Source organism: Lolium perenne, chromosome 6 (genome assembly GCF_019359855.2).
Source record: "Lolium perenne isolate Kyuss_39 chromosome 6, Kyuss_2.0, whole genome shotgun sequence".
NCBI classification, from domain to species: Eukaryota; Viridiplantae; Streptophyta; class Magnoliopsida; order Poales; family Poaceae; genus Lolium; species Lolium perenne.
This window is the reverse complement of record NC_067249.2, coordinates 139706517-139719324: the sequence shown is the minus strand read 5'-3', so window position 1 is coordinate 139719324 and position 12808 is coordinate 139706517. Positions and strand designations below refer to the sequence as shown.

The 12808-nt window shown below is 44.4% G+C and overlaps 1 protein-coding gene across 23 annotated transcripts; it reads left to right on the top strand.

Annotated features, from left to right (window-relative positions):
* The first annotated feature begins 2979 nt into the window (after window positions 1–2979).
* On the top strand, window positions 2980–9005 carry LOC127326505 (uncharacterized). 23 transcript variants are annotated; one of them, XM_071822705.1, is made up of 10 exons: window positions 2982–3479; window positions 3571–3679; window positions 3767–3830; window positions 4014–4074; window positions 4582–5014; window positions 5368–5689; window positions 7313–7735; window positions 7825–7967; window positions 8069–8145; window positions 8613–9005. In XM_071822705.1, the coding sequence occupies exons 1-5, from the start codon at window positions 3173–3175 to the stop codon at window positions 4620–4622; spliced, it is 582 nt and encodes a 193-aa protein (XP_071678806.1). In that variant the 5' UTR covers window positions 2982–3172; the 3' UTR covers window positions 4623–5014; window positions 5368–5689; window positions 7313–7735; window positions 7825–7967; window positions 8069–8145; window positions 8613–9005. The 23 variants fall into 23 exon arrangements, 22 of the variants coding, with proteins under 22 accessions (XP_071678806.1, XP_071678811.1, XP_071678813.1 ...); XM_071822710.1 differs by having other exon boundaries at window positions 3767–3826; window positions 4587–4645; window positions 4732–5014; window positions 7825–9005; XM_071822712.1 differs by having other exon boundaries at window positions 3767–3826; window positions 4582–4645; window positions 4732–5014; window positions 7825–9005.
* The last annotated feature ends 3803 nt before the right edge of the window (window positions 9006–12808 follow it).

The window sequence follows — 12808 nt, the reverse complement described above, 5'->3', positions numbered from 1 at the left end:
TCGAAGCTTTTCCCCTACTTCTTCCCGAAGAAAGAGGAGCCCGACACTTTTGTTGCTCTTGCCAAAAGCTTCAACGTGCCAAAAGATCTTGGGCTTAAACTTCGTCAAGAAGGCCTGAAGGTTGGCGTAGAGGGCACCATCGCGCTGATTGCTGATAGCAAGGAAAATGTCGACTGGACCAAGGTTGGCGACATAGGGCAGATGGAAACGAAGAAGTGGCAATCTCTCATTAGAGCTCCAAAACCTTCCTCAAAGCCGATCCTCGCCTATCTTGGCGTTAAACCAACTCCTGCTCCAAGCGCATCGAAGCCGAAGGTCAAGTAGACCATCCTTTCTTTCTTTTCTTGTTTCTTTTGATGCTGTCGCCAAAGTAGCTTTGGCGACGCCTACCACATTAGTTTGTTAGGGCTTTCTCCATTGTAATATCTTGTAAGCACTCCAAAAAATCAATGGAATTCTATCTTGCTTGATGATTGATGTCGAGCCTTTTCTTTCAGTTGACGTTCGATAACTATACTCCAACTCCTGGTCCTTCCGACGTTTTGCCCACTTCTCCTCGCTCGAAGAAAGCGCTGGTGACTAATGTCCCTAATGAAGATTCCTTGAGTAAAACATTATCGCAAGACTTGAAAGAACTTCGTCAACAACTTCAACATGCGAAGAAGCAAACACTTGTGATGATGGAACAATCCCGCAAAGCATCCGAAAGAGAGAAAATTGCCCTTCAACAAGCTCGAGAAGCCATAGCTGCCAAGGAAGCTGCTGTTTCTGAAGCTGAAAAGGCAACCACTCGAGAGAATAGTATGCTCGAGCTAATGAATGAAGCCAGTGTGGATATGTCAGGTATGTTTTTTCAACCAAAAGCTTCTTCCATCTTTGTGCTGTATCCTTTTTTGAATTTCTCGTGCCGCCGCCGAATAGGTTCCTTTCTCGACGCTGCTGCTGAAGATGAAAGGGTAAACGTGAGGACAAATCTTCTCGTTAACCTTTCTCTTGACCGTGGTTCTCTATTCTGGGCCACTCCAGAGCGGACCCGACAAATTGTCAGGTTTCAAGACCGCGCCTGTCAGGTTCGCGAGTTCCTTGATTTCTGCACTAGAACATTGTCCCTTATTTACAAGACGATGTTTCCTCGAGATGAGGCTCCCGACACTCTTCTCGGGTTGATGGAAAAATTTTGGGATGCCCCTCGTATTCATAACTTTCTACGAGCTCAGTTGTCTGCTGGAGCAAGATTCTCCATGATCATGATACAGATCTGTCATCCAAAATTAGATCTGACGACAATTGTCTCCAAATGCCTGGCCAAGCAATCGAAGCGAAAAAGTAATGTTGATAAAATCAATGACGTTGTGACTCCTGTAGCCGAAGAAATGATGGATGAACTTCTTCGGATGGAGTCCGAATTCTTTGTCAAGGGGAGCTATGTTGAGCATACGACGACTGCTGCAAATAACAAAGGTCTATCCATAGATAGTATACTAGCAAAAGTGCCCGTGCCTTGCACCGGGAGAAATAAATACACTCCATAAATCACCCGTGTTAACACCTCCCTTTGTCACCATCAGTAATGGTGGTCACATTTCTCTTATTCATAAACATAATTAGTTCTAAGAAGGTAAGATTTTAAGCCCTCGATGTACCAGCTTGTAATAAAGGTGGGTGTCACCCATAAATTATTAAAATATTAATCCAACAATACAATTTGTGTTTAGCGGATCTTATAATGTATTCCATTATAAGAATAACATTGTAGAGAAATTTAAATGCGTATTAAGTAAGCTCATGCATAACTCGAACCAAAATAAATATTGAAGACATCCATCTTAGTAAAGTATTTGAAAATACAATCCATGCATAGGGTTAATTTTTTAAAATACTTTTATCCATCCAATGGAACCGAAGAAGGCATATAGCCTAACCAAGATATCTGAAGTTCTCTACGTTGATCAATGGAAGAAGTATGAAGACTTCAATTTTTTGACGAGAAATCTGAATAAGCCAAAGATTTTTATTGCATACCAAAATTAGCTGTAAGTGTACACATTAACGTGGGGATAGTTATGCAAAGGGTATACTAAGCCCTTATGCTCCAAAATATGATTCTTGGGTTGTATTAGTAAGGTAGAAGCTAGCCGGCATTCGGCTCCTGGCCAAGTGTACTTTCTTCATAGAACCTGTAGGATGAAGATGCGAATCTATTTACGAAAGAACGTATGATGAGAACAGTCTACCGGTGTGGCCGTTCAGTTCACGTAACACCACGCTCTAGATTAAACTGCGATTACGAGTACCCCATCTTTCAAAGGGAATGCACAACCACATGTTTTTCGCAGCGATTGTTGCTGCCGCCCTCGAGGGTATTGCTGGCACCGCATCCTTCGATTTTGTCTGGCACCAGCTACTCCTCGCCTGCAAAGATGGCAATGGGAGTTCCTTGCGCTGTGTATCATGAAACAATTGCAAAAAGATTCGGGAGGCGCAAATTTTTGCCACTGCTAGATTGATCGTCATCAATTATACGTGCCAACCTGAGCCACAGTCACATCGAACTTGAGCAGATCTGGCAGTGCGCCGACTCCCGTCATGGCCCCTCCCGGAGCTAGCGCTTGCTCGTCCTGGACTACCATGGACGTGGCCCCAAGCTCCCGCCACCAGGCATGGTGACCTTGCAGCGCCAACCTGCACACTGCGGGAGCCAGCGATCCTCACCTGCGCCTCGATTGTCGCTGCATCGAAAGTTATCTCATGGTAAAAACCTAATAAATGAATTCCGCAAAGAGCTGTTATCGATTCTGTCGAGATCTATTTCGGCTGGAAAACCAGCTGATTAGGGACGGGACGCCGGGCACATCTATTAAGAGATATAATAGATGCCCCCCATAGGGGGCCTCACAGCGATTAACGCTTGTGGGCCGTCGGATCTTGTCTGATGTGCATCTTGGCCGTTCGTTTTTTTACCGTGGGGGTATAAAAAGGGACATCCCAGGGACAGAAACCCTAGCCCATTTCCCCCAATCCCCACGCGAGCTTGGTCCTGGCCAATGGCGGCGCCAGACCCCAATCACCTCGCACGCTTCGTCCTCCCCAATCCCCCTCCTTCCGCTCCACCAATCGCTCATGCTCTCCTCCCTCTTTGCGTCGGCAGCTCCGTGCTCTCTCCTACCACTCCATGGCACAGCGTCCCCGTCCTTGTTCGTTGGTATGCGGGAGGCGGAGGGACGGAGAAGGCAGGCAGTGCTCGTCCCTTGGCAACCAGAGCTGGTTGCGGATGGAGGTGCAGCGGTGGGGCGGAGACCAGGAGCAGGCCTCAAGAGCAGCGCAGCCCACGACCATGCGCCGTGCCCTCGCCAATAGGACTGGTTGTTGGCCGACGGGAGAGCACATCACGCTGCTCACCCCACTCTGCTTCTTCCTCATCTCCTTGCTCAACGGGAGGAAAACGAGCAGCCGCCAAACCCCTACCAGAGTGAGACGAGGTGAGCCAGGTTTCTCTGCCTCTCCCTTTCTCTGCCTCTCTTGCTTTTTCTCCTTGTGAATTTAGTTGTCTGGGTTCTTTGTTGTTGCTAGTGAGGGAGATGGAAAAGGAAAAAACAAAGGGTCAGGGAGATGGAAGAGGATGCAAGAAAGAACTCAGATCTAATCCAACAAGAGAAGCATGGCCACTGCACCTTGTGAGGTATTTCCTTTCCCGAATAATTTTTTGGGACATTTTTTCCTAGATTTTGAGGCAAATTTCTCTTACCTTTTTAGCTTGTGCATCCAGTTCTTGTTCGGGTGATTGGCTGCTGATAGTGAGGGAGATTGGAAGGGGAAGAAGAATTGAGTATGTAAGTTAATTATATTTGAAATGATCGTATTTGTCAAGGGTGAAATAACCTGTGGTGAACCCTCACTTGAACAGAATTCAATTGCCAAAGTCTTGTGATTGAATGGAACAACAAGCTACAACTAAATGATGATATTCAGTTGTACTGTAACTGCTTGCTAATAATGTGATCTTCACAATCCAGGTTACAAGGCCTTCTAATTTCCAGAAATTCTATCCGTTTGCATTCCGTTATTTCCCCACAGGTAGGCTCACTTGATATTCTGTCGACATACATCATTTGTTCTTACTTCTGTCGACATACAAGATTTTAGCGAGTGTGAGAGAGATTAAGATCATATAATGCATATGACAACAATACAAAAAATACCTTAATGGAGGTAAAGCAGAGTAACCACAAATCTCTCCTAATTATGTAGTGTCTGCTCCTATCATATATGTAAGGGTTTCTTAGTAATTGGTTCGGGGATCATGTATTTTTCAAACAGAAGAAGTTTTCTTTTGGATTTACTCCCTAGGCCTGTTAAACAGGGAAGATGAAAATTATTTCATGATTCTTGGTTTTCTTGACCTGTCATAGTTTGTTGGCGTGCGTTCTTGTCTTTCGAATAGATTCCAAGTAGATATGGTTTAAAAAATACAACTTAAATCAATTATTGTTCTCTAATTTTATTTAGGTGAATGTTTGCCGCTGGTTGTGCCTTCTCTGTAGGTTTGGTCTATTTTATTTTGTCTCACTAATCTGGATTTAGTGCAGTGTTCTAGGTACAAGAAACGATTAAGAAAGATGTAGAAGAGGATGCAGAGCAAGGGAGAGTAAGGCACACATTTTTTGTACCTAATGACACTGGCGCTTTCTTCTACCTGATGACAGTGATGCTTTTGATATTTGTATTGAGCAGAGGTGAAGAGGTCCTTGCATTTAATAAAGATTCAGGTTTCTTCTTGCCTCTCCTAGTGATGCCAGAGACAACAGTTCCGTACATAAATTAATTTGTGCATGTCAGATTCTTTTGTTTATACCTACATGATTGGGTTTGATGGTTTGCTCTTTGCGGTGACTCCAAGTACACAAAAGCTCTTGGCGGTGACTCCAAGCACACAATTGGAAAATTGCAGGACTGGACTGGCTCAAATATTTTGGACACTGAATATTTTCCACTACAGAAAATTCAGACAGTTAAGGTTAGTTTATAAATGTCTCTCACATGTGCTTCCTCAGTATTTATTATCCCTGTATCCACTTCATCTAAATTGCTTTTTGTGAGATCGCAACCAAATCTAATATGTGTTGGTGTTTGAGTAGGACCTTTTATCTCAACTCAGATATATGAATAAACGGCTATTTTCTGGAGATTGTACATGCTATCTTAAATGTTATATTCCAATTTGTCTATTCTGAAGATTAGAATTTTTACATCTGAATGTGTTCATTGTCTTGGCCCACTTATGTTTTGCTTATATACCATGTCAGTCAAGGCCCATGGCTGAAACATCTGGATATTTATGTTAACGTGTTGCTTGATTTTAAATTTCAGATGCTCATATTATAGCTACAAGAGATGTAAAACACATTGGCCTTGACCTGGAGCTTCTAGAGGGTTCCTGGTAAATTGAACGACACATCCATGATTTACTGGGAACCCTCTAGAAGACGTGGATGTGTCATTTAGGATGCTTCGTTGCTCGTGGGAGTGTAATACGCTTCAGAGTCTTGATGAGGTAATAACACGACTCTAAACTTGTGTATGGATGCAGCATCATGAGCTTACTGCTCGAGCACAGCCATGGATTGCGCCTTCATCTGCGGCTCTGCGTTTGTGGCATGGCTCAACGCCCACTCCTCCACTAAAGATGCAGGTAAGCAATGGTTACCTGTTATTTTTTGCAGCTTTGTTTTTAGCTTTTATTATCTTTTATTGAACAGTTACGTGTATCAAGATAGCCTCTCATTGGATAGTAAGGCATGTCAGCCTATTTGAGTTGACTAAGGATGGCACACCTAAGCATGTTTATTCTGTACCTGTCTTTTTTCGTTCATTCACATGTTATAACATCTCACTTAATGCAGTTTTGACATCTGTTAATATTTTATCTGCTAATTCTTTTACGTAAACTCACTGGTTCGCCCAGGTGTTATGGCTGAATGTACTTCTTGTATTGAAGATGATAAATCTCTATATATCATGTAAGGTTATCGAATACTAATCTTATAAAACAAGGTTATTTTGAGAGACACTGTTATTTAATGCAAACAACAAAGCTAACAAGGTGGTAACCCATAAATTATGTGCTTAAAACAAGATAAACGTAACTTAGAGTATGGAGAGCATTATGCATTGTCTAGGACGTATAAAGGGAAGTGAATGGTGTGTATTTTAGTTTTTTTACACTGAATAGAGATTGGTACCCTAGGTTAAGTTTATGGGAACTGGGGCTGGATCCTGGATATATGGAAGGATCTGAGCCTGGGCAAATTGCGCTGATTATTAGGCAGGCATGTGAATTTCCTGAACTTGAATGCTTCAATCCTACTGGCCAGCCATATATGACAGTTTTGTTAGTAGTTTCTTTACCATTTCCATGGCATACATTTGTTACTTCTTTCCTCTAAAAACAGTTGCTTCTTTAAGTCTTTGGTGTTCTTTGGTTAACTGATATTTTCCTTCAAAAAATAGTTATACTGATGTTCTTTCCACGTTGGTTTATCTACACCTCCATGCTGTTCTTACATATGCATTGTTCATAAAATAAAATGGACAATGGGAAAGCCTAGAATTGAAGGATTCCTCTATTGATAGTTGTGATGAATGTCTTAGTTTGTCTTAGAGGAAGTCAGACAATAATCTGAGAGGATCACCAATTATTGTCCATCCTGGAAAGTGTAATCCTGTAAATTTTGCATTATGGAAAATGCTTATACTTTGCCTGTGAACTTTGGCATAATTTTAAATATATAATGAGCATAATTATTATCCTTCTCGATCGTTTGTTCAGCCGGTGAAGCAGAGCAGCTATTACTCTATACTGTAAATTGGGCTAACCGCCTCATTTCCTGTGAACTTTGGCATAATTTTAAATATATAACGAGAATAATTATTAACCTTTCCAATCGTTTGTTCAGCCGGTGAAACAGAGCAGCTATTACTCTATACTGTAAATGGGGCTAGCAGCCTCAGTTGTAAGGACATCTCTGCAAGTCCTATTTTACAACGCTGGATCTAGGCTAGAAGCAATCCATACAATTCATTTGGACTGGTTTCACAATCAGGCCAATAGAAAGTCTACTTGGCTACTTGCAAAGGAGAAAAATAAAGACCTTTCAAAGGATGCCGTTGGGCTAGACATATAACTGTATTGAGAGAATTAACATATAACTGTACAAAGAGAATTATTTCCTAACTATTGCCATGGTGGTGACTTTTCAGCTCTATTATTTTCCTTCATGTATTATTTTAATTTATTTTGTTTTGCTTTGACCAGTGGGAAGTACAACAATGCAATATTGTGTACACGGAGAAAGAGCATCCGTCCTTGATGGCAAAGAACTCATGGTATGTGCTTTATTTTTACTATTGTTCTGTTAATAATAGAACTCTAGATTTATCTCAATTTAAAATTATCCAGCCTAGCTAGGGCCTCAAGTAACAACCTTTAGATATAGGATTTTCACTTTTTTGTTTGTTTGTTAGGATTAACAGGTCTATGTTTTTATAGGAATAGGAACATGATTAGTTAAGGATAAAGAATCCTAGGAATTGTACAGGCTGAATTTGTATTGCAGGTTGGATCTGAAAAAATAGTTCCTTTAAGAGGGTGATAATGGTTTCTGCATCCTTATTATGCTTCATGTCCTTCGTATGAAAAAGATACGGTCTCTGCCTTGCATCATCATTTTTCTCAGAGGTACAACTACTTAGCATTTAGGTAGATAAGCAGGGTTGTACAATCGTTTGTTTAGCTTTAACTGAACCCGGATATTCTCGCTTTTGCAGTTTACGTATTCGCTATCCTTCATTAAGGTGTTTTGAATCAATAGAAATGGTGGACCCTATGTCCTTTGTCCTCCTTGATGCCAACCCCCAGTGGTGTATTTTTTATGTCTAAGATTTCTATATGGTTATTTTCTTGTTCATAGGTATGCTCACACGTCCCCTTTTTATTTCTACTTTACCATTGGGATTATCTACTCATAGGTCCCCTCTTTATTTCTACTTTACCCTTGCGATTATCTACAAGGACTAAGAAGTGATGATTTCTTGCCTTATGACTAATGATATGTATCTAGGGTGCAGTTCAAGTGTCAGAAAGCTGAGGTGAGGTCTAAATTATTCATAACCTCTGTATTTATAGCTACTTGTTTATTATTCATGATCATTAAATTAAATTGGCCAACTTTTCTTTTATTAAATGTTAAGCAAGGTCCTAGAAATGCGATTTTGTAATCAGGCTGTGAAGAAACTGAAATGTGCTGCTTGATGTTCTTTTTGTTCTTTGATGCAATATATATGCTACTGCTGTTATGTCAAGTTAGCCACATCTAAGTGATGTATATGTCAGTGTTTCTCTGGATCATATAATATGTAGGTAGTTTTCTTTAGTCTTATTTGTGCTTTGCACCTTTGTAAGTATATTGTACAGTAAATGATTTTTTTCTGTATTCAGATTTCTTATTCTGCACTACAGTGAGTATAGACTAATTCTGCTTACGTATAAACTTTTTAGAAAACTGATTCTTCTACTTTGGACACTATACTGCCTAATCGTCTAATCTGCATTGCAGGTACAAGGTTGAGCCGAGAGAATTTGATTCAATTATATTTGCAGACGTTTGACTGTAGATATTTAGTTTTCTACCTCCTACAACAGTCAATGAAGTGCAGAGATGCTTTTGCGAATTAGACTCAACTACTGCTATATCATGTTAGGCTCTGTGTTGTCAGTTTGTCACTCTGTATTGTTGCAATCAATGTCCTGAATGGCACCCTAAGTCTTGCGCACCTTTATGTTACATCTGATGGCTGTGACCGGCTCACTTAGTAATAAGCCATGACCTCTATGTGCTAAATTTCTGCTTTCTTTTGGTGGTTTTGATTTAGTTATATGAGCGCATACAGAAAATCTCAATGGATTGATTTCCTGCTTCAGAAGAAATTAACTGTTTGACTTAGTTATATGAGAGCATACAGAAAATCTCAATGGATTGCACTGCCTGCTTTTGTGAATTTGAAGTTTGAAAGTTTGAATTACTCAGACCACAAATTCCAGGTATCTTTTCTCCCCAGGATCTTCTGAAAATAAAATTAATGCATGACTGTTCTCAATAAATTTTAAACTATAATCTATTCAAAGATTTTATCTATTTGCTTAGAAAATTGGAATGGCCCTTCTGGTTGCTCCTTGATGATGCAGGCCTGACTTTATGAAGACAATCGCGTCTGGAAGAATAGTTGTCCTGGCTTGAAGACCCGCAAAAGGATAGATTGATTGTACCATTGTCAATCAGGAGATTTTGCCCGTGTCTGTCATTCTTCAACAGTCAAAGTTTTCTGATGCATAAATAAATTTGGATTGAGAAACTGGTAATCCCATGTAAACCTATCATGGGATGATTCATGTATATATTTAGAAATTGCATACTAGAGGAAGGCTGCAGGGGGGTGTATTTTGGCACGACTTTCTTGCCAATACGGCTAGGGTAAATTCTACAGGGAGACATAGGAGGAAATGTGTGCTAGAAAATTGTGTCAGAGATAAAAACGTTCTCCATCAAATTGGAAACATCATAGTTATTTTCTTTTACTCAGAAATAAGAATTTTGAGTTAACTGATATAATTAACTGGGGCATGTAGATAAAATATGCCTTTTCTTACTCATTGAAGAGGAACATACCTTTTAGCAGAAGGTCAGCTCGCATTTTTGACTTGAATGGTTGATTCCAAGGCTGACTTTTCATATAATTGTGTGTCGGTTAGCTAGCGTCCGGACCTTCATCATCTGCTACGTTGAAATCTCTGATTTTACTTCGATGTGAAGTTACAGACATCGATGGAATACCTTTCATCTATAGCTTGCTTTGCATTGACTCTTTCTCTCAGTTCTATGTTGCGTCTTGGTCACTCTTAGTTAAAAAACAAAGGAAAGCTTGGAGAGAAAAACGATTAAGCGCTCGGAATGCATATCACACGCATGGGAAAACATTCGTGGGCTAGCCCGTCCAACATGAGGCCCATCGGACAACATAGCAATTGAAAATGCCGAATATAGGTACGGCTGAGACAGCTTATTGCAATATTGCTTCCGCATACGTCTGTTAGAGCTTACGTTTACATTGTACAACTAAATACCCTACTAGAACGAGAAACACATTGCTCGGGTTGCTAGCGACACCCTCGAGCACGTACCACATCTGGATTATGCATATGTAGAAGATGCTTTTGTTGTTCCTTGCTTACTTTTATTGCTCTTTGCATAGCGATCGAGTGTTTGCTACTATAATATGTGTTTCCTACTATGTCTGTAATTTCATGTGCTTTATCCTAACTTCATCCTATTGACTTCATTTTGTGAAACATTAGGACCACATTATCAAATTTTCACTTAATTTTATTGTCGTTATACATATTGTTTATCGGCACGAGTTCCATGATCGTGCGCCAATGCGCAACCTTCCTGTCAGCCCCTTCCATCTCCGACTCCTCAATTTCTCTTCTTCTATCAGCAACCAACACCAGAAGCAGCGAGACCAACAACGAAACAAATAATTGAGTATCAGGAGATCAAAAAATGTTCCAACTTACATCATAAGAACTTTTTTATTGTTTTCAATAACTAAGAGTATGAGATTCATGATTTCTATCTTAATTGCTTCCAGTGAAATCTAAGAAATGTGTTGTCATATTGGCCGCTATTTTTTTATCGTTGTTATACGAAATGAACATTGGCATGATCTCCACGGGATCGTGCGCCAAGGCGCACATCTAAATCTAGTACAGACAAGACCTGGCTAGAGTTCGTATGAAACTCTGTACTCCCGTGTTTTGGAACCGATTGTATTTTATTAAGCGTTGCCGGCCAGGGAGTTAGAGCATCCCCACTCGTTGGCGCTCTCCACGCCCAAATCCGGCGAAATTTTCGTCCGGATTGGAGAAACATTTGGCGTGGGGAGGAGTAGTTTCCCAGCCGCGTGCCCAGGCGAAGACGACGATGCGAGTTTGAAAAACGAAAACTTGATAAACTTCGGCTAATTTCGGGCAAATATAGACTAAATTTAATGATATTTAGACTAAAACGGGCGGAGTTAATACATAGAGGCCGAATTCGACTATATTTCGAATTCGGCTAGGGGAATTCAAATGCTAATTTTAAAACACGGCGCTCTACATGCCCAAACGGCGGTAGAACACCGTGTAGTCGTCGCCGCCGTCGTCGGAGCCGTCGTCCTCGACCTTCGGCACCTTCGGCGGCGCGCCCGGCCTTTGTCGCCCGGCCGGCGTCTCCCCACCCCGGGGATGGCTTGTACCATTCGTCGTCCGAGGACTCGAGGTCGACGACGGGGGCAACGATGCCGGATGGAGGCGTCGCAGGACGGCGGTAGCGCGCGGCGTCGGCGGCGGCGGCGGTTGGAGCGGCGCGCGCGGCGAGTCGGCGTGCGGCTGCCGGGTCCATCGGCCGCCGCCGCCGCTCCGCCTCTCGCGCTCCCACTCGCGCCTGGACCACGCCAGGGCGGCGTCCTCGGGGAGGGCGTTGTCGGCGGGCACCAGGTCGTTGAGCGACCTGGCGATCGCCTCCGCCACGGCGGCGTCCTCCGCGCGCTTCGCCTCCTCCTCGGCGAGCCTGTTTGCGGCGGCGGCCGCGGCGTCCTCCTTTTCGCCGCCTTCCTCTTCCGCCCAGCCGGGAGGGTTGGTCGCGGATGACGAGGGCGCCGCTGCTGCGCCCTCTGGTCGGCGGCGGAGACGCCGGCTCCTTCTTGACGCGCACCGGCGTCGAAGGCGACGTCGCCTCCTCCCTCTTCACCGGTGCCAAGGATGACCTCGGCGCCGATCCGGAAGACGACGAGCTGGCAGCCATGCGCCGTGGCTGCCAGACGTTTCCAGCGGCGGCTCGCCGATGCCCTCGATGGAGGGGGCATCGTGAGCACCGGGAAGTTTCCGCCCTCGATGTCATCGAGGACGGCCTCGAGTGTCCGGCCCGGCGCGCTCCACCAACGTCGGCGGCCCGCGGCGTTGTTGCGCGGAGGCGGAGGCGGCGGGCCGTCGTAGGAGGCGAGCTCCCGCTCCCACCGCCGCAGGAAGTACGAGTTCCATGCCGTGTAGTTGTCGGGGTGGTGGCGTGGCTCGGCGCGCTCCTCATCCGTCAAGGTCATCCGCGCCTCCTCGATGGCGACGTCGAGGGCGTGGCCATGAGGCGGCGGCGGGATTGGTACGCCGCCAGCACTAAGCCGCCATCCGCCGCCGGGAGGCCTCGTGTCCGGCGGGCAGGGGTACCCCGCCTGGTGGAGGAGGTGCCCCTCCCACGCGTGGAGCGACCGGCGGGGGAAGCCGTTGTTGGCTGCGCCGTCGTCGTCGTAGAACGCCATCGGGAGAGTAGAGGGAGAGTGGAGGGAGAGTGGAGCACGGGGTACGCCTCGCGGCGAGCGGACCGGCGTATATAGGCGCGGCTGGTGCTGGTGATTAATGCCGCGTGGAATGCGACGCGTCCGCGGCGAGCTGACCGGCGGCAGCCTTTAGTGCGCGCGGAAGACGATGCGTGCGCGGAAGACGACGACATTAACTCGCCGCGTGGCCGGCGAATGCAGACCGGCGGCAGGCTTTTACAGCGCGCGGAAGACGATGCGATGAGGACGACGATTGGTTTCTCTCGCCGACAAGTTGGGGCCACCAGACGCGCGGGAAGTTTCCTCGGTGTTTCCCGCGCTTTCGTTTCGTCCAGAGTCCCCGAGCGCTCCCCGGGGGGCCGGGGATGGCGTGGGCTCGCCG

Excerpts from the sequence above, each read along its gene's own strand:
- LOC127326505 (XM_071822694.1), top strand. The coding sequence starts at position 3,173 with ATGGCACAGCGTCCCCGTCCTTGTTCGTTGGTATGCGGGAGGCGGAGG. Across the intron at positions 3,831-4,013 it reads GGGGAAGAAGAATTGAGTAT|GTTACAAGGCCTTCTAATTT; the intron begins GTAAGTTAATTA and ends TTCACAATCCAG. Across the intron at positions 4,075-4,581 it reads ATTCCGTTATTTCCCCACAG|TGCAGTGTTCTAGGTACAAG; the intron begins GTAGGCTCACTT and ends ATCTGGATTTAG.